Source organism: Solanum lycopersicum, chromosome 4 (assembly GCF_036512215.1).
Source record: "Solanum lycopersicum chromosome 4, SLM_r2.1".
Classification (NCBI taxonomy): Eukaryota; Viridiplantae; Streptophyta; class Magnoliopsida; order Solanales; family Solanaceae; genus Solanum; species Solanum lycopersicum.
Window position 1 is genome coordinate 4,968,765 of NC_090803.1, and position 20,500 is coordinate 4,989,264.

Sequence of the window (20,500 nt, forward strand, 5' to 3'; positions counted from 1 at the left end):
TCAATTAATGAAACAATTCTAATATAAAAATCGCCCTAAATACTACTAAAATACGACGAAATTACGGACTCCTGAAAATGACATTTAAAATTATTTGAGTCCGAATTGAAGTCCCAATTAAATTTAGGTTGAGCCGCTTATTTTGGAGGTCACTTTCACTAGAATTATGTTTGAAGCTTGAATTCGAATTTATGACTAAATATAAAAAGTAGTACATTCCGAATAATTTATGAACTTTTTTAAAATATAATTTTATAAATATTTATGATTTTTTTAAAATATTAAAACTTTAATATATTATTTTTTAAAAAAAGTTATCTATTAAGTAAAATCACATTATTGAGACGAATGGATAATTGAGGTAAGCATAGTCAGACTTTTAAGTTTATCGATAATTTTTATTTAGACTCTTCAATTATAATATGTTTTGAATGCGGACTTGAATGTATATATGATAATGTACTTCTATGGACATTTTTGTCTCAAATTTTTAGAAACACTCATTGACAGTAGCTTTCTTTTTGTTGCATTAATGATGGGGCGAGTTTATTAATTAATGGAGTTTAATTAGTAATGATTGGGTAGTGAATTTGTTTATAAATAATATTAATAAGTTAAATTACAACAAATAGTTGAGCTTCACATATTTTAAAAAATATTTAAATAGTTTAAATTTAAAACCGAAAATAAGTGGTCGATTTTAAACCTAAAGGTGGATGACAATGGTATTTTGAAGTCAATAGATGGTTGAGAAGAATATTTTGAAGTCAATAAGTGGATAGAGGATAATTTTGTACCATTTCTAATAATTCAAGGTATTTTAGGCCTTTTTTCCAATTGTTTTAGCCATAAAGGTCTTTTCTCTTCATTTTTCTTAGTGACCTTGCATTCTTAATAATGGATATGCTTTTTAGCTATAAAGGTTGCTTCATTTATTAGATTGCTTGCACAATATCCTCTTTTTGTATTCACTTCTTGCTTCACTATAAAAAAAAGTGTAAATTATATGGAATTTTTTTGAGGATTAATTTGAAAACTCGAAGGAAATAGTTTCTTGCAAATTTCATACAGATCTCCGTGAAAATCGTCACGTAATTCATAATTTTTTTTATAGTGCTTCTACATTTATGTAGGTTTCGAGCCCGATATTGTGTGATTGTTCTTCTTTTCCTTTTTCGAGACTTGTTGAAGGACTTGAGAGGTAAATGTTTGTCATCTCTACAGACGAAGACTTGTACTTATTTCTTAATATTGCATTTTGTGTATAACAATCAGATTTCTGGATATTAATAGAATGAATAGTTTTTGTGCTTTTATATATCTTGTTCTTGTTTTATCATTCCATTTTCTTTTGTTTTCGTTGAGTTGAGTCTGATTTGTTTTGATTTAGCAATAATAATATCAACACTTTATATAAAAATTATAAAAGCTAAGTTTCAATTAATCTGAATACAATGGCATTATTAATATAGTATCACTTAATTATGTTTTGCCACTAAAAAAATAAATTATTGTCATTAATAAGTATCTCTTTTCCTACCGTGTGATATTCCATCTTCCATAAGCCAAAAATTAAATAAATACAATAAACATATAACATCACTAGGAATTAACCACAGGATTTTCATTAACTACATAAATACGTTCTAAGAGAGATACGAGGAACGTATAATCTAGTGATTAATATATTAAGGTAGGATTTTCATTAACTATATAAATACGTTCTAAGAGAAATACGAGGAACGTATAATCTAGTGATTAATAAAATATGTTGAAAATTATGAAAAATAAATTTAAAATCTAGTTCAGGCAAAACCACTAGGTGCCCATTTGGCCATGGATAGCATCTTCTTTTTGGTCGAAAATTTATTCTTGAAAATTGTTTAAACATGGAATTGCTACAATTTTACCATAAATAAAAGACCTTAGTTGAGTTGATTTTGAAATACCAATAATTTGTTTTCACAATTTTCACTCCATATCACTCATTAAAAATTTCAAAAATAACTTAAATTTATATGTATATCATCCAAACATAACTTGCAATTACTTACATAATCTTTAGCAATAATTAATTAACCTTAATAGCTTAATTACTATTAAATATATATATATATTTAGTGGCAATAGCTTAATTGTCATTAAATATGTACTTTAATGACAATCAACACTCTTTGTAAATCTCCTTAAAATCTACAAAACATTAAATCCAATAACAATTGACTAATTAATATTGGTAAACACTTTATTACTCTTTGTTAGTGTGTATTTATAAGCGCTAAAAATTATTTTTAATATGGTGAATTTCAAATACCATTTTTAGCTTTAAAACTATTTTACTTTTCTTTTTCAAATTTCACAATTTATTTACGTTGGTAGAAGATAATTATAATTATTCATAAGACTCGTCGAAGTTCGCTCAACTTATCCTAAAGACGAACAAAAAATAAAGAAAAATTGAAACATATTTTTTTTTTATTGAACCATATTCATGCAAATGGACCATATTTTAAAACCTTACATCAATTTTTAATTTCTTGAGACAATTTTAAAGGTCACATGGAGCAAATTTGAAATTGCAAGTAAAGGCAGATTCTTTTCCAACAGTTTTGTCACAAGAAATCACTCTTGTGGATTAAATTAATAATATAGGATTTCATAATCTAATCTTTATTCTCCCTAATCCCTAGTACTTAAATATTCCTTAAATATTTCCAAAACATTCCTTTATCTGCTTGACTATCCTTTTGCAATTCTATGTCATAAATTTATTCGTATTCAATATTTATATTAAATTAAATTAATTTATTATACTAAGGTTATATATGAATGCACATTGCATATTTTTTTGTTGAGTTATAAAATTATAGTAAATATTTTATTTTATAAAATAATCCTATTCATCGAGATTTACACAAATAGAAAGCATTAACATAATAGTTTTACCTATTAACTCGACTATTATCACGATCACGACTAAATATTTTTATACTTTTTTTTTATATTATATGATTAGTACTCGAGTCAATGTACATATCTTTAAACTATTTTATTGAGTATCTGTTATCAATTTTCTTTCTTTTTATGTATATAAATATAAAAAGAATAGATTAAGAATAGAAGATATATATTCCACATTACTTTTGCTTTTTCTTATTTGGTCAAAACTAACGTTACGCAATTACAACGTGAATTGTGCCATTGATAATGTTGACTACTTTCTTATTTGCAAAAAGCAAATTCTGATTTTTTTATATCTATATTATATATATAATATAATTTTAATTAAAATGAAATATTGTATACATATAAATCATGTATTAAATTTCTTATTATAAAACAGAATGTTATAATTTTAAATTTTTTTAATATAATTATATTTATTCATTCACTTTTACTTATTATTTATTATTAAAATATCTTTTTAATTTTTACTTGTCACTTTTGAGATACCAAAAAAATATAATAATTTCTTTCATATTTTATTATCAACATTAAATATTTATTCTTCAAATTATTTTTTAAATATTATTTAATGGAGAATATTTTTATAAATTACTTATGTCATTATTTATTTTCTTAATACATATCTCAAAGTTAAAATGACCGAAGAGAGTATTAATATCGCTAACTATAATTTCTCTGTCATTATTTATATGTAACTATTTGTGTTTCTAGTACTTTAAGAAACTATATAAGCATATTTTTTTTATCTTTCTTTACCATTTTTTAGAGTCAAATTTTTAATAAGTGAACATAAATTAAACTAATTACTTCCTTTATTTTACATCAAATTAATTTTTTGAGGTATTTTTTGTTTATCAATTTAATTTACTTGTTAAGTTTTCAAGACTATTTTTAGAGTGTTTCTTTAATTTTATCTTTTATTAGTTAGTATTACAAAATCGTGATTAATTAATATTTGGTTATTTTAATTATAAATTTGACAATAATTATTAAGAATAAAAATAAAAAAACCAAGTTTAAATTATATCTTAATATATTATTTTTTTAAAATATGTAAAACACATCAAAAATTAACTTAATATGAAATAAAGACACGTAGATCAAATTCATACTTTTGATTTTAACAATTTTTAAAAATAATAATATCATTGATACATCAATTTTATAAAATAAAAATATCAAAATTAATAAAATGATATAAATAAAAACAAAAACAATGGAAGTACCATTTTTTATTCATATTAATAGACGATCCCAAAAAGAAAACAAAGAAAAAAGGAACTGCCGACAGAAAAAAAGAAGAAAAAAAAAGAGAAAGGAAAAGCCATACACAAATGATGAAATCCACCGCATTTGAACCATAGACCGCCATTTTGACACGAATTTGTATGCACTCTTAAAAAAAAGAAAAAGAATTTCGATCTTTTTTTTAAATGATATTTAAATTTAATAATTCACATCATATATTAAAGATAGAAAAATATTTTGATATATTAATATAACTTTAATTTAAAATTATAAAATTAAATTTTTTTTTTTATTTAACTTTATTTCAAATAAAATTAGGTTATTTTTTTTCAAATGAACTAAGGAAAAGAGCAAGTGAAAAGTAATCAAATTTGTTCAATATATTTATTATTGATTTGATACATTTCTTAAGAAATATTTCATCTGTTTTTAATTATTTGTTGATATTTTTTTTAGTTATCTCTAATTACTTACTATCAATTTTTACAAATTAAGAAATCTCAATTTTTAAAATTATTATATCATCAATTAATTACTTTTAAAAATATTAAGTCTTTAGTCATATGCTTCATAATTAAATGGAGAAATGATAAATTCACTATGTCAGTTGTAACTAAAAGATTAACAAATAATTAGAGATAAAAAGGAACAATAAAAAATGAAGACAATATTATTATATTATTTTTTGATTTTATTAAATTTAATGTTTGAAAAATAATATTAAACAAGTGTTATGCAATTGGTGAAATGAACATAAAATAAATTATTTCGTTGATTTTATAAATTGAACAAAGTGGGGTTAATAATTTTAAAAATGTAATTTTTATTTGATACATTTTGATCAGGGGCATATCCATGTGGCTTTTAGGGGTCCACTCGAGTCCTTCTTCAAATATATATATTATGAATCTCTCCATCACAAGAAAAAATTGATGATGCAGCGAAAAATATTTTTTAAAATTATATATGTCATATGATATATCGAGTAATCTCAAATTCTTATGAAAATATTTAATTTTTAATTTTTAAAAATAAAGAAAATATCTAATACTTAAATTCAGTTAATTAAATAATAAAATATTATTAAAATTTGCAATAATTTGAAATAAAGCTAACAACAGTGTTTTCAAAATACTTTATATTAAAATAAAATGAAATACCTATTTCTTCGTTCTCCTTCCGTTTTATATTTCTTGAACCCCTAATTAATTGAACACATTATTAAAATAAATATGAAATCAAACTTATTAATGATGATTTGAAATTATAAGTAATTCTTTAGTACTATGATTTTTTTATTTTTTTTTAAAAAATAACTCTTATACTAAGATAGAACAGTAAAATGAAAGCAAAAAGATTTCCAAATTGTTTTCATGTTTTCTTCCCCTTCTTCTATTCTTTTCTTTTTCTTTCATATTCTTTCAGCTTTAGCAAAGTGACAAATCAAGAATCATTATTATTTCATGGCTAAGCCCAAGAGGCTGTACCAGTCCTGGAAAGGGAACAATGTGAGAGCTTCTTGTTACTTGTTTTACATTATTCAAGCTTGTGTATACAGTATACTGTACTTTTTGTCAAAAAATATTCTAAGTTAGCTAGTGGATTTTTGAAGAATATGACTAAATGGACTAGATGGGTGTGCATATAATGTGTTAGAACTTGATGGGTTGGTTTGTTTCAGTGGAATATGATTTGGGTCTTTGTTGTTTTTACTTGCTTGGTTGTATTGGGGTTGTTATAAGCTTGTGGTTTTTGAAAGATATGGCTAAATGGTGTGCATAAAATGTGTTAATACCCAATGGGTTGGTTTATTTTTAGTGGAATTTGGTTTGGGTTTTTTGTTGTTTTTACTTGCTTGGTTGTGTTGGGGTTGCTAGAAGCTTGTGGGTTTTGAAAAAATATGAGTAAATGGGTATGCATATAATGTGTTAAAGCTCGATGGGTTGGTTTGTTTTAGTGGAATTTAACTTTTTGTTGTTGTGGTTTTTACTTGCTTGGCTGTGTTTGGGTAGCTAGATTGAGCTGTATTAGTTGAATGTTAACTTTTGAGCTTATGGATTATGCAAATTTGGAGAGGGTATTCTTTGATTTTTAGAAAGCTAATGGTTTTTAGGGATACATGTATTTGGTGTGCATATATTGTGTTGAAACTTGTTTCCGTTTTCCTTTTTCTTTTGTGTATTTCAGAATAGTTTGATCTAGGTTGTTGTAGCTTTGTTTGCTTATCTTTTACGAAAAAAGAAGTTTTGGCCTGTTCGGGTTGCTAAATTGAATTGCATTAGTTGACTGTTCTTTTTGAGGTCAAGGATTACGCTGACTTGGAGAGACTATTCTTTGATTTTTAGAAAGCTAATGGATTTTTAGGGATATGGGTGTTTCTGTGTGCATATATTGTTAAAACTCGTTTTTTTGTGTACTTTAGAGGGAATTTGATTTAGCTTTTTGTTGCTTTGCATCCCTGCCTTCGACAAGGAAAAAAGATTTGGTCTTGTTGGGTTGCTGGATTTAGTTATATTGCTTGATAATTTATTTTACCTTAACGATCATGTATGCTTGGATATAAAGTTTTTTTTTAGTTTTTTTCAGTAAGCTAATGGCTTTTGAATGGTATTGTTAACTGCTTATGCAAATAGATTAATTTCCGGAAATGAAATGTCGGATTTGATCTGGGGGGTTTGCTTTACTTGCCTCTCTTGGTCAAGAAAAGAAAATTTGGACTTCCTGGTTACTGGATTAGTTGTATTGGTTTGTTACTTGTTTAAGCTAAAGGATTGTTTCCTTTATTTGGATTTTAATTGCATATATTATCTCTTGCTTGTTGATGGGATGACTGCTATAGTGTGCTATGCTTGATTGCCACTTCAAATTATTGTGCAGAACTGAAATGTAGTGGCCAATAGGCTGAGTTTGTTACTTTAGGTTTCAATAAACAATTTGACAATGTTGTGGACCTTCTATACACCGCTGCACATTATTGCAAAAGTAACTAGTGATAAGTAAAGTATCATTTCCATGAAGACAAGTAAGCAATTACCAAATTTAAGTTAGCCTTTTCTTTATTTGAACTATTGAAATGGGTGTATTTTTGAAGTAAAAAGAACTAAAACTAAAAATAACATAAAATGCTTGGAACCTATATGGAACACCCAAGGTAGTTGACTTCACAAATTGCTTCACTGGGAAATCACTAGTTTGCTGATGTTATTATTGAAATGAGATGCTATTCTAGGATTTGTTCTTTGCTGAAATTTTGTTCGTAGTTAACTTTCTTTTTGGTTAATGTTTGTTATCTGCAGAAATTCTTGCTTGGTGGGAGGCTGATATTCGGGCCAGATGCTAAGTCATTGATCATCACCTTTACGCTTATCCTTGTCCCTGTTGTTATATTTTGTGTATTTGTTGCAAGTAATCTTGCTCACAAATTCACAGCTGGAAGTATAGGATATGCAATTTTGGTCTTAGCAGTTGTCTTCACAATCTATGTTAGTTTCCTTACACTTTATTTTATTTGGCCTGTAATATTTTTCTCATATGCGGGGCAAAGTTCCGGTATTACTTATTTCCTTCTTACTTTCATCAGCAGAACTCTGCTTGTAACTTTCTGTTTATGTTTCTGCAAACATCCCCAAAGCGTCCACCTCTTTTCTTTATGTCTTTTCAGCTGCCCTTGATTTTCCTAGCAACTGACAACTGTCAAGATTTTTTCCCACTTACCTGCTATGTTTCTCAGACTCTCCAATTGTTGTTGCACCCATGTCGAATCCTCCAAGAATGCACTACTTTTGGAGGATCCAACATGCAGCTGTCCACATTTTTGAAAAGTTCGAGCAACATAGTTTATATGTGATTAATGTGAAAAATAATGTGCTTGTTGCAATAGGTCTTGTTTCTTCTACTTTCAACATCAACTAAGGATCCTGGCATTGTTCCACGCAATTCTCATCCTCCAGAGGAAGTATCAGGTTATGATTCTTCAGCTTCCATTGATGTTGGGAAGCCTTTGCCTCGCACCAAAGAAATCATTGTAAATGGTCTGCCTGTGAGAGTTAAATATTGTGAAACATGTATGTTGTATCGTCCACCAAGATGCTCTCATTGCTCAGTATGTAATAACTGTGTGGAGCGGTTTGATCACCATTGCCCTTGGGTTGGTCAATGCATTGGAAAGGTAATGAATCTTCCTTCCAGAGGTTTTTCTTTTCTCAATTTTCGTTTGTGATTCCACTTTCTATTCCTTTTCTTTATATGACTACCTCTATGGGCTCATCATGAAGATGAAGCTGCCACCTTTGCTATTGCTTTTAAGAAATTCACTTCAGCTTCAAGTTTGCTGCTTTGCAGAAAAATATCAGCGGTGTTTTAGTTGATTAGTAGTTGTAGAAAGTGATTACTTTACGTGTATAAGCTGCTTTTTGTTGAATTGACTGATTGGCTTCTGTAAGCTTTGGCAAGACTGGCAGGTGCAGGAATTGGCATTTGTGCTATATGTTTATAGCCTTCCATCTCACATATGTGTATTGTGCAACCCTTTATGTACTGAAAACTATTTTAGCTAAAGCATAACCCAATATTAAGAAAGGTGTATGATTAAATGTACTGATTTGAAAATATGTCATTTTAAAATACTCCCTCCGTTTCAATTTGTTTGTTTGATTTGTCTTGGCACAGAAGAAAAGAGTTGTATCTTGTGGTCTTAAACTAAAGATATGTAGAATGTACCAAAATCTCCATTAATCTTGTTTTTTGTGGTCTTAAACATGCCATGTTGAAATTTAGAATTAAGGAGCTGCGAAAAAAGAAAAGAGGCATTCTTTTCTAAATGAACTCAAAAGGAAAGTAACGCAAACAAATTGAAAGGAAGGGAGTAAATCTTTACTTAAGACTGTGCATATGTTATAATTAATGAATGGTGAAGATGCTTTAAAAGAAGGGATAATATGATGAAGCAACGGTGAGGCATGACATTTAGTGCAAGGAACTGGCAGGAGAAAAATGTAGTGCCTTCCCTGTTTTGTGCTTATGTGGATGTAAATAAAAAGTCTTATCTGAAAGAACTTCGCTTGCTACTTTTAGCTGCACCTTGTTGCCCTTTTGAGACTCATTTCTTTCTTTTTTGGTGTACAGCGCAACTATCGTTGCTTCTTCCTATTTATTTCTTCAACTGCTCTCCTCTGTGTTTACGTCTTTTCGATGTCGGCATTATATCTTAAACTTCTTGTGGATGATTGTGGAACCGTTTGGAAGGCTGTCAAAGTATCGCCAGCTTCAGTGGCGCTGATGGCTTATTGTTTTGTTTCTCTATGGTTTGTTGGGGGTCTCACTGGCTTCCATTTATACCTCATAAGTAGAAATCAGGTTACTCTTTTACACCTCTTATGTCAATATATAATTCAATTCCTTCAGTTTGCAAGCATAATAATTGCAGTACTGCTTTAGTTTCTATATGCTTAATCATTTTTTTTGCTTACGAACATGTGTCTCTCTAGCTTCAGCATGTTGGAGTCAATATATATGTGTAGGAATGTTCGACAACCATACTTTTTCTAGACAGCTGTTAGGGAACACTTATGACATGGTCGATTCAAATTATGTGAATTGGTATGACAAATCATAAAACTCATTGAGCTGTCTATGTCGTATGCTTGGTCATTTGTTTACAATCAATGGATTGGACTGCTTTGTTTTAAATTGAGATTTAAATGGTCTGCTGTTGAGTGCATTGGTCAGAAGATAAAATCTTTGGTGGCTGTCGAATGATAGATTAGACAGTTGATTTGATGTCACTATGTTCTTGTTCATTCTTTTCCCCATGCATAATTTTGATTTGTTTTAGTTATATTCAACTCCATAGACCACATATGAGAACTTCCGTCACAGAGGACTAAGAGGAGACAACAGAATCAATGTGTATTATCGCGGTTGCATGAACAGTTTTGTTGAAGTATTCTGCTCGAAGATAGAACCTTCAAAGAACAATTTCCGCGGATATGTACATGAAGGGGCATCAAAGACTAGTAAAGGCGGCAACGTTCAAGTAACAGAAGTTGACATTTCTGATGAGGATAGAAGAGTGAAGGTAGAAGACGATCTTGAGATTGGAGATGATCTGATGAAGATATCCCAACGACGTAACTCTCAAGATATTGGTGATATTAGAGGTAGAGGAAGTGACAGGTCGCCCATAAGTCGTTCTGAGCTTGACTTTGGATTTGGTCTGGAGTCGCAATTTTCTTCCAGGTCTGAGAGTCGCCATTCTGGCTGGTGAAGATGAAGTGAAAGGAACTGTTCCTCTTATGTTGCCATCTTTCCAAAGCCATCTACTGCAATGATTTTGCAGTCAGTTCTGAGATTTGAAATGTGATATACATTAAGGTGGCTAGCCATGAAAGTGCATCTCCAGTGTTCTTTCGTGGTGTCATTCTGGCTCAACCTGTTTTCGTGGTGGACGAGACCAGACACAGAACAGCTTTGTCACAAAACACAGATAATCTGCTGACTTCTATAATGTCTTTTGCTGGTTATTATTTCTTGAAAGAACAATGGACATATGTTGAAGGATTTTGAAAATGTATACATCTAGTCATTCTTTTCCTTGCACTCTGGAAATTCTTATTTCCTCTGTCCTATTTTATGTGTCCAAGGGGATTGAATCCTCATGTGCTTAACTTATTAGTTTTGATTAAATCTGATATGTTACTGTTGATATGATCGCATTTTCACTTTAAAAATTCAATTTTGTGTCTAGCTATACTTGTTTAGAATGGAGAAGTGTAAGGATATTATTTTTTAAAAAAAATAAAAAAGATTGAAATTGCCTCTAAACTATGCAAAATAGTTTTATGATAATAAAAAATATCTCGGATGTTATTTCAAGAGACCACAAATACCAAAAAGAGTTGATTAAGTGAGATGGAAGGCCATATGGGACAAATCTCTCCATCTGTACACTGCCAAATAGGATTCGCCACAAGAAATAATAAGACCTTTAGTAACGATAAAAGTCACCACAAAGTTTCAAAATATCATCACTAAAGGTTATCACTAATTTTTAGCACTAAATTATAAGAATTATCTTCTTTTTTCTGTTATGGAAATAATTTTATAAAAATCACGAATAACATCAATCAAGGAGAAGTATACTATATGTTTTATTTTATGTCATGTGTGACGATACAAAATGTACTATTATACATTGTGTAGTAGGAAATTCGAATTGAGAAGTAAATTTTGGTGCTTCTCATAACTAAAAAATTAGTTACTAAATTATTTTTTTGAAAAACTAGTTTTTAGAGTGGCCTTTAGTAGCCTCCAAAAATTCGTGAAAGTCTTTTATGAGATTTCATAGCCATCTTTGTTGTCATTAAAAGTTTTGTAATGAATTTTAGGCAACATTTAAATTCAATGATAAAAATTAAAATCATACATTCACCTAATATTAAGTAATCACACTCTAGAATATATTATTTATATAAAAAATAATTTCTCGATAACATCTTTTTGTATATGTAATTATATCCAATATATTATTATTCATATTGTATATACTAATACGTCTCTAAAAAAATTATTTGATAAAAATGTGTAATTAACTAAAGGTGAAGATAAAATCTTGCAACATTCATCATCTCCTAACGTCTTCTACAAGAAAACTAGCTTGAAATTGAAAGAGAGGAAAAAAAAAATACAAAAAAAGAAGCATAGACTCAAAAAAGCAGTAAAAGAGACCATCTTCAAGACTCTTTACTCCCATTCTCACTCTTAGGGTTCACATCGATCGAATTCATAATGGTAATCTACTGTTCTCATGTTGAATTTCTCTGTATTTTCATTCGATTCAGATCTCATTTCGGTATGTTCAATGTCTTTGTTTTTGTTCAATTTTGCTCAATTTCAGGAAGGTGATAGGAATTTGGAGTCGAAAATAGAGATGCTGTTAAATGTGGAGAAGCAGATGCGGCAAGCTGGAGATGTTGCGGGTACGAGGAAATCCGCCATTGATATTCTTCAGCTCTGCTTTGAGGCTCGTGCATGGACTACACTTAATGAGCAGATTGTTCTATTGTCTAAGCGTCGTGGACAATTGAAACAGGTATCGTTTTTCATATTACTATATGTGTGTCCTTGTAGCAGAATGTAATGTGCTAGACTGAGCTGAATTTTGATAGTGTCAGTCAGTAGAAATGTTGAACTATAACAAAATGCTTGTTTATATATATATATATATATATATGGATTATATGTTATTGGAAATTTGGAAAAAAAATAAAATATAAAAAAGTGATTCATGTTTCGAACAGGCATGAATACATCTATAGGATAACTTCCATCAATAAGGAGGACAATGTGTATTAACATAATAACACCTTTAAAAGTGTTGAGCTATAACAAAATGCTTTTTGATTTATATATGTATCATATGTTATTGGAAATTTTGAACTAGTATTGGAATTGTCAGAAATGAATAAATGTTTTTCAATCCCTCGTCCCCCGGAAAACAAAATTTATCTTATCTAGTTCTCTTTTCCAAATCTTTTCGGACTGCACTACTAAATGATCTATTATTTTTTAAAGAAAGGACATATTTTAGGGAATAGTTGTCAAAATCCCACTTTCACTTAGATAGTTTGAAGCCCATGAAAAGAGTATAAAGGACTTAATGATACCTTTTTCCTTTTCAAACTGGTAGGGATTTTTTAAATGTCAAAGAAATTATTGATTCCTTAGCGTGTAGTTTGAAATTCTAGTGTATGTTGTGGACAATTAATATCTTTGATTTAAGAAGTGAGAATTGGAAAGGAAGGATAATTGAAAAGGGTGATGGCCTGACGGAGCTAATATTTTCTCTTGTTCTAGATGGAGATATACATGCTTTTATTTTCTACTTTGTGTTGTACTAGAAGTATGAAAGTGAGTAATTTCCTTATTGGGGTATCAAAGAAAGAACAGTTACTCTTTTTGTGGTATGCAGTGATTATAGTTGATATGTTTGTCATGAACAGTGAGGTCTGCCTTAATGTAGACTTTAATAAAACTGGTTTGCACCTTGTTGATGCTTTCTAATGTTAGCTTACTTACCTATCAGAAATAATCATTAAAAGTCATACACATTTAGGTAGAGGCGAGGATTTCCTTTTGTGTAATTCACTCATCAATTGCATGATCAGATGTGTGATGTGGCGACATGTATATGTCTAAATGCTTAGAAATGCTTGGCTACTAGTCATGTGCCTATTTTACTTGGAAAGTTTAATTAACATGATAGTGTTGAATAACTGCTCCTGCTAGTTGCTTATGCCAATTGCTGATGTGCACGTCCGTTCTTTACATATCATATTGTACGTGGAACTATCCATTGCTATGAGAAACCTGTGAGACGCGGTGTTTCTCAGCTGGTGATGGATGATCTCATGGTTTTGTCTGTCCTATACCACTGTATAATAATGTTGTTTAGTGTTTTTTAATTTGAAATTGTGCAGGCTGTACAGGCTATGGTCCAACAAGCGATGCAGTATATTGACCAGACACCTGATCTTGAAACTAAGATAGAACTCATCAAAACCCTTAACAATGTGTCTGCAGGAAAAGTAAATGTTCTTTTTGTCTGCTTTTTTGTTGTTATTGTAGATTAGAAACCATGGTTCCTTTTGTCTTTCTTTCCCACCGAACGACTTTAATCTTGCATGTAGATATATGTTGAAATTGAGAGAGCCCGTCTGATTAAGAAGCTTGCAAAAATTAAAGAAGAACAAGGACTCATAGCTGAGGCTGCTAATTTGATGCAAGAAGTTGCGGTCAGTATTTGTTGACCTTCTCCTTGGTGACTTCTTGGTCTTTTTGCTCTAGAGATCAGTGTCAAACTGAACAACAGTTTTTATTGGAAGATTTTTGGGATTTACTTACTTGCAATGTTCCCATTGATGGGTATGTTGACGGACAGGTTGAAACTTTTGGAGCAATGGCAAAAACAGAGAAGATTGCTTTTATTCTTGAACAAGTATGTATGATTGATCCCTCTCTTTCTACAAAACTGAAGCATGACTTTAGGATAGTTATGTAATGCTGAACTCTGCAGGTGCGTCTCTGTTTGGATAGTCTAGATTATGTGCGTGCACAAATACTCTCAAGAAAGATCAATCCCAAAGTGTTTGAAGCCGATCCTTCTAAAGAAAAGAAGAAACCAAAAGAAGGTGATAATGTAGTCGAAGAGCCTGCTCCAGATATTCCATCATTGTTAGAGTTGAAGCAGATTTACTATGAATTGATGATTAGGTGAGTTATAATTTTATGTGGAGTGTGCCTCGAGTTATTTTCTCTTGATTTTGATGATAAACTAGACAATTCTTACCCTAAGCGCTCAGAGGCTCAGCATATTTATGCCAAACTCATAACTTGAACAGATTAATATTGTAGACTAGTAGTTGATGCCTCTATCTTCTTCACTGATGATTGTAGTGGGTCCTAATTTGAACAGATTAGTGTCGAAAAAATTCACTGACTTGCTTCTTAGTTGATTTTCAATGCATCCTGGCCCTTGGATGTTCATTGCTCATTTTACTACTGAATAAGGTTAACATGTGCATTCTAAGTGTAACTTTTATGACTCTCCATATTTTCGGATGTTTGTTTGTCTTGTTTTTGTAGTGCAGGCCCCATTACAATTGAATCTTTTCATAATGTGCATTCCACATTCCAGAAAAACATTTTGACCGTCCTCATTTTGCTTATAATTTGGTTTGTCTTATAAATGAATTTGGATTTATTGCAATTTCTTGAAAGTTAATCGTCCTTATGGTGGTGGAATTTGACAATGATACAATGTAGAACTTGTTACTGTCATCAACTATTCGGTAACACCAAGGGAAATGCTGTGTTTACTTGGCTTCTACACAAAGGATTTATATTTTCCACCAAAGAGATGCTATTCATGCTTGTGATATTATGCCGACCTCATTCAAATTCTGCAAAGATGTGTATTTGAGAGTGATAGTTTTCATTTCCCGTCTTTTAGGATTATTTTTTATTATGAGCATGGACTTCAATTCCTGTAATAAAATGGTCTGATTGAAAAGGCTACATTACTTATTCTAGTTAGTCTGGAATTGATGCATGGTGAAAATGTTGCATTTCTGATCCCAGCTAGTTTGGAATTGAAACATAGTTGATTGATTGATCGAGTGGACTTTAAAGTTTCATCGTAAGATTGCGCTAGGACTGGAATATTAAGCTGTTAGAAGGTCAATTATACTTCTTTCTATACTAGTTTTTCACTCCAAAAACTTTTTAGTGCTGGTTTTCACTTGCATGATAATTGTTAGTATGTGGATGGTGGATTCTATCATCCGTTTATGAGGGTGGCAAAACGTGTATTTCATAAATCTAAATTAACCTTTGTGATTGGCTTAACCCCTCCTCTTTTTCAAGTCATGCTTCTACCGTGTAATTGATATCACGCTCAAGCAGGGTTTGACAAAAAAAAAATCACGCTCAAGCAGGGTGCTCTGACTTACATGAAGCTGAGGATTTTAGTGTTGCCCTGCTTAACCTAATGGTGAACTTCTAAGCCATGGAAAGATTGACTATTGGGTTCATCCCTGAGCAGCTAGAAAGTGGCTAACAGTGACCTATGCTTCATGAGAACAGCATAAGCTATTCAATCTGCCATTATGACCTTGTTAAAATCAGAGCTCTTAAAGTTCAGGCACCTGATTGTGAAGTGGGAAATTCCTTTCCAAAAAAAGTCATGCTTCATATCATAGACTTAGTTCATGCCCTCACAGAAAGTTTATGCGTGAGTAGGGCTCACTGTTGCAAGCACTTGATCTGTTGATCATACCTGATTTACTTCATCTGTGGTTTACAAGTTTGTCAATTCTAGAGCTTAAAAGAACTTGCTTAGTTATGTTGCTTTCAGATAACTTTAAGCTCTTACTAGAAAGATAGAGACTGCTGTTGTTGCATCTGGAATGTTTTCATTGTATTGTATGTCGTTAATTGTCACAATAATTTCTTTTATCCCGGTGCTGCAGGTATTACTTTCAAAACAATGATTACCTTGAGATATGTCGCTGTTACAAGGCCATATATGAAATCCCTTCTGTAAAGGAAAACCCAGCACAGTGGATACCAGTAAGCCTAATTCAGTTCTATTTTTGAAGTGCTATGGTAACCTGTCAATTCATATGCAAATCTTCTTTTTTCAAGATGGCATCCATGAATTATCAATCTTAAACTGAGAACTAATGAATAACATCGACATGCGATATCAAATGTCAATGAACATTGGTGACACAAGTAAAAGAAGGTTTTGAATGTTAAAATATTTACTCGATACAGTGATCTTCCTTTTTCTGACATGGGGAAATGGATTAGCTTTGTAAAGAAAAGAAAGTGAAATTTGTTGTTCTGTTCTCAATTTTTTGAGATACTGATTGAGCTGGCAATGTGCTTAGATAATTGGCAGCTTTGTTGCACAGACTCTCAAAAATGATTCCGCACCTGTGTCGGATCCTTCAGAAATGCACTACTTCTGAAGGATCCGATACACACCCGTCAACATTTTTTAAGGATCCGACACACACCCGTCTACATTTTTGAAGAGTCTGAGCAACATAGATTGGTAGTGGTGGATGACAGTGGAAGACTGGAAGTTGGTGGTGGTTGTAAAGTGGCATTGGGAAGAGTAGTAAAAGGTTGTATTTGCAGAAGTTTCTAAGTAAATGTTTTAATGATCTTGAAAATATATCCATTATATATGAAGGAATCAGATCTTCAGTGCTAGCAGTTGTAAAGAATAATAAATGTACTTAAGTGGGTTGAGATATGAATGATTCGGATTCAAACCTCCACTAAGCAAAAACAAACCGGGCCTTTGTTTTCTGCATGTAGTCTGTTTTAAGCTAAGAAAGAAGGAGAAATCCTTCTCATTTTTCAGGAAGATGACTCATGGGAAAACAAAAAAAAAAGGAGACACTTTGTTATATGCTTGTTCAAGTCAATCCCTTTCTAATGAATTAGTGCTAGCTTTTCTACTCCTCAAACAACTTCTATAGAAATCAATAGATATCTATGATGAGCTGATAGTGTTAAAGAAATTATTAAACTCTTTGAGGGGCCAATTAACATAGAGCAACCTGGTATATTGGGAATTATATGTGTTGTATGATGGACATATCCAATATGTTCAGAACTTAAATGGCAAACATTTCCTACTTAAGCGGAGCTTGAGTTGATGCATTTTCCCCCTAAATTGATAAAGAAAGGGGTTGCAATAATAACCAGATACATCTAGTTCAGCTTTGTCAAAAATATCCAAAAGAAGTATTTGATTACGTGCCACTTAAGAGCTACATGAAAAGCTGGGCTACAGGATCTCTGATACCCCTAAATTATTCTGAATCCTGTTTCTATATTATGCAGGTGCTGAGGAAAATTTGCTGGTACTTGGTATTGTCACCGCATGATCCTATGCAATCAAGTCTTCATAACTTAACTTTGGAGGACAAGAATCTTTCGGGGATCCCTCATTTCAGGTTCTCTTGAAAACTCTATTTGCCCAATATTGTTCTCTGGAATTGAGGAGAAGCAATTATCTTTCATTTGTCCATAGAGGCTTGTGGGGAAAGATGTTACCCAATATTTTCCAACCATCAGCACCCTTTCTGGAAAAGATCCTTGCTTTTGTATCAATTGACATTAGGTAGTAAATTATTCTTGAATAAAGTGGAGAAGAAACCCCATGATTTAGCTTACATCTCTTTATGCAAGCTAGATATGAATTTTCTTCTGTATGATAATTACCTTAAACAAAGTAAAATTATGTTTGTTCTCATAATGACTTGAATACATAGTCAAGATTAGATGCCATCAGCCTGAATGTCTGATAATTTTTAGTGTGCATCTGTCGGAATAAATTGAGCAGCGAGTCTGCCTTTTTATGGACTTTAAGAATATCACTCTTTACTAGGCTGCTTCTTCAGCAAAATATTGTTTCTTTACAAGTACTAAAAGAAGATTATCATAACATAGTTATCTCTTCTAAACTAACAAAGTTTAGTTTCTCAAAACTGCTGTTTTTAAGTAAAACCTCTACAAGAAGTAATCGTGTATAATATGATAACAAGTTTAGTGGTGAGGCTTCTCTTTATGAACTTTAAGCGCACATTATTGACAACCAACATTAAAAGAAATTGTTTTAATTTGATTATTAATGCCGTATTAACAAAATTTAGTTTTGAATCTTTTTTTTTTCTAAGTAGAAACTCTAAAGGGAAATAATTTATAATGGCTTGGGATGAATTAGCCATATGGTATTGTTGGCATCGTCTTAGTCTCAAACTATTAACCTGGAAGCAAACTAGTTGAAATTTTTCTCATCTTTCATGGAACAGCTACAATATGAAAATTTACAATTTTCTTCAATCCTTCTTCTCCAGTAGGCAATCAGTTTTGGTGTAAGGTTTATTAGTATCTACCTTTTCTTTTATTTTAGGCTGCTTCTGAAACAATTAATTACCATGGAAGTCATTCAATGGACATCATTATGGAATACTTTCAAGGATGAGTTTGAAAATGAGAAGAATATGCTTGGTGGCCCTTTGGGTGACAAGGCAGCTGAAGATCTTAGACTGAGAGTTATAGAGCATGTAATACTCTATGCTGCAAGTATCTGTTTTGCTCCTTTTAATGGTTTCTATTGATTCATTTTTCCTATGATTATTTCCTGGCAGAACATTCTTGTTGTCTCAAAATACTACTCAAGAATAACTTTGAAGAGATTAGCAGATTTATTGTGCCTTTCCATCCAGGTTGGTATTCATGGTTCCTTATTCCTGATTATAAATCACATCTTAGATGTTCCGTTATAAGTTTTACTATTGAAATATATATAAATTTCCTTTATATTAATTCTCTATTGCAAAATATGTATATGCTGCAAGAACATCGTGGGTCACACACACACACACACACACCGCGCGGTAACAAATAGCAATGTAACTGTGTTTTCTTTCCCCTTGGGTCGCTAACATTGTTTCTTGAAAAATCTGTGTTGTCACTAGCATCTGTAACTCACTAACTCTCATGGATAGCCTGAAAATTGTGCTCCCATCTTTGTAGGAAAAGGAAAAAAAGAAGAGAAAATCATGATGTTGTGAATAATAATCGGTTGACTTGAATTTACCCTGAGAGCTACTAAAAGCTCTCAAATTTAGAGCCCTCCTGATAGCTAGTCTTTGAATTTAGATTTTAATAGTATCCCAAATTCTCAAAGCTCCATTGGCAATTGATATTGCTAGTGTAGATGGGTATTAGTTTGAGTGGGTATAAAAACTGAAAACTGTGATCTGGCGGCCTAAGTTAATTATTTTATCGCTGAAGAATCTGTTATTCAGTTCCACATAATCTTTCTGATCATCTTTTGTATCCATCTGACCTGATTGAGATTGCATGTTTTACCCATTAACGTCTGGTGATGTCTCATTTCAGGAAGCCGAAAAACACCTTTCAGAAATGGTTGTATCAAAAGCACTTGTTGCAAAGATTGATAGACCTGTGGGTATAGTCTGTTTTCAATCTGCAAAAGACAGCAATGACATACTAAATTCCTGGGCTTCTAATTTGGAAAAGCTGCTTGACCTTGTTGAGAAGAGTTGCCACCAAATTCATAAGGAGACAATGGTGCACAAAGCTGCAATAAGGGCTTGAAATATTGGCAGGACTCCAAAGGTAGCTCATCAATTATGGTAATTGTAATCAAGGAGCAGTTTTGTGCCAAAATTGAAATCGTTTTCCAGTCTGTCTGCCCGACCCTCAAAGGGGAAAAAGCTCGTACTATCAATCCTTCCACCCCTGTTATATTCATCTGCCTGCTCGCTTTCCTCAACTTCCCTGGCTTACACTTTCTTGTTTTGTGTTCTCCTGATGCTGCTTTACTCATTGTTTTCAACAACGTTTTTCAGTTATGCTAAGAGATCACAGGTTAATATACTCTTCGAGTTATTCGTCAAATTGTATCAGATGATGATTGAAGAATATACTAGGTTGATATCAATCATGTGCTGTCTTGTTTACTCAAGTATGTCAAGATATTTATACTTGCATTTTGTACGATTTTCAATTCTATCGAGCATTTGGATTGCTCCAACTAACACCCTAAGCTGGGGATTTCCCTCCTTGTTCTGTTCCATCCATGAGAAAGACACACAGAAGAGGTATTTTCAGGAAGAATCCAATTGAGACTTAGCTCAAAAATGTCATAATTTGTATTTGAGAGCTATTTAATCTTATC

The 20,500-nt window shown here is 31.5% G+C and overlaps 2 protein-coding genes across 2 annotated transcripts; both read left to right on the forward strand.

Moving 5' to 3' along the window:
• The first annotated feature begins 5,652 nt into the window (after nt 1–5,652).
• On the forward strand, nt 5,653–10,948 carry LOC101249627 (DHHC-type zinc finger family protein). The gene is given in 5 exon segments (NM_001329393.1): nt 5,653–5,723; nt 7,512–7,697; nt 8,096–8,383; nt 9,340–9,570; nt 10,067–10,948. Coding segments are annotated over 5 exon segments (1,164 nt in total). The 5' UTR covers nt 5,653–5,678; the 3' UTR covers nt 10,481–10,948.
• An 808-nt stretch (nt 10,949–11,756) lies between these two features.
• Nucleotides 11,757–20,263, forward strand: LOC101249344 (26S proteasome non-ATPase regulatory subunit 12 homolog B-like). Its single transcript, XM_004236662.5, has 11 exons — nt 11,757–12,003; nt 12,110–12,304; nt 13,692–13,799; nt 13,902–14,006; nt 14,153–14,209; nt 14,288–14,484; nt 16,242–16,341; nt 17,632–17,744; nt 18,704–18,857; nt 18,942–19,019; nt 19,699–20,263. Exons 1-11 carry the CDS (start codon nt 12,001–12,003, stop codon nt 19,915–19,917), a joined length of 1,329 nt encoding a protein of 442 aa, XP_004236710.1. The 5' UTR covers nt 11,757–12,000; the 3' UTR covers nt 19,918–20,263.
• The last annotated feature ends 237 nt before the right edge of the window (nt 20,264–20,500 follow it).

Bases quoted from the DNA above. Each gene is read 5' to 3' on its own strand.
- LOC101249344 (XM_004236662.5), top strand. The intron at 14,485-16,241 runs GTGAGTTATAAT...CCGGTGCTGCAG, and splicing joins TACTATGAATTGATGATTAG to GTATTACTTTCAAAACAATG. The intron at 17,745-18,703 runs GTTCTCTTGAAA...CTTTTATTTTAG, and splicing joins TCGGGGATCCCTCATTTCAG to GCTGCTTCTGAAACAATTAA.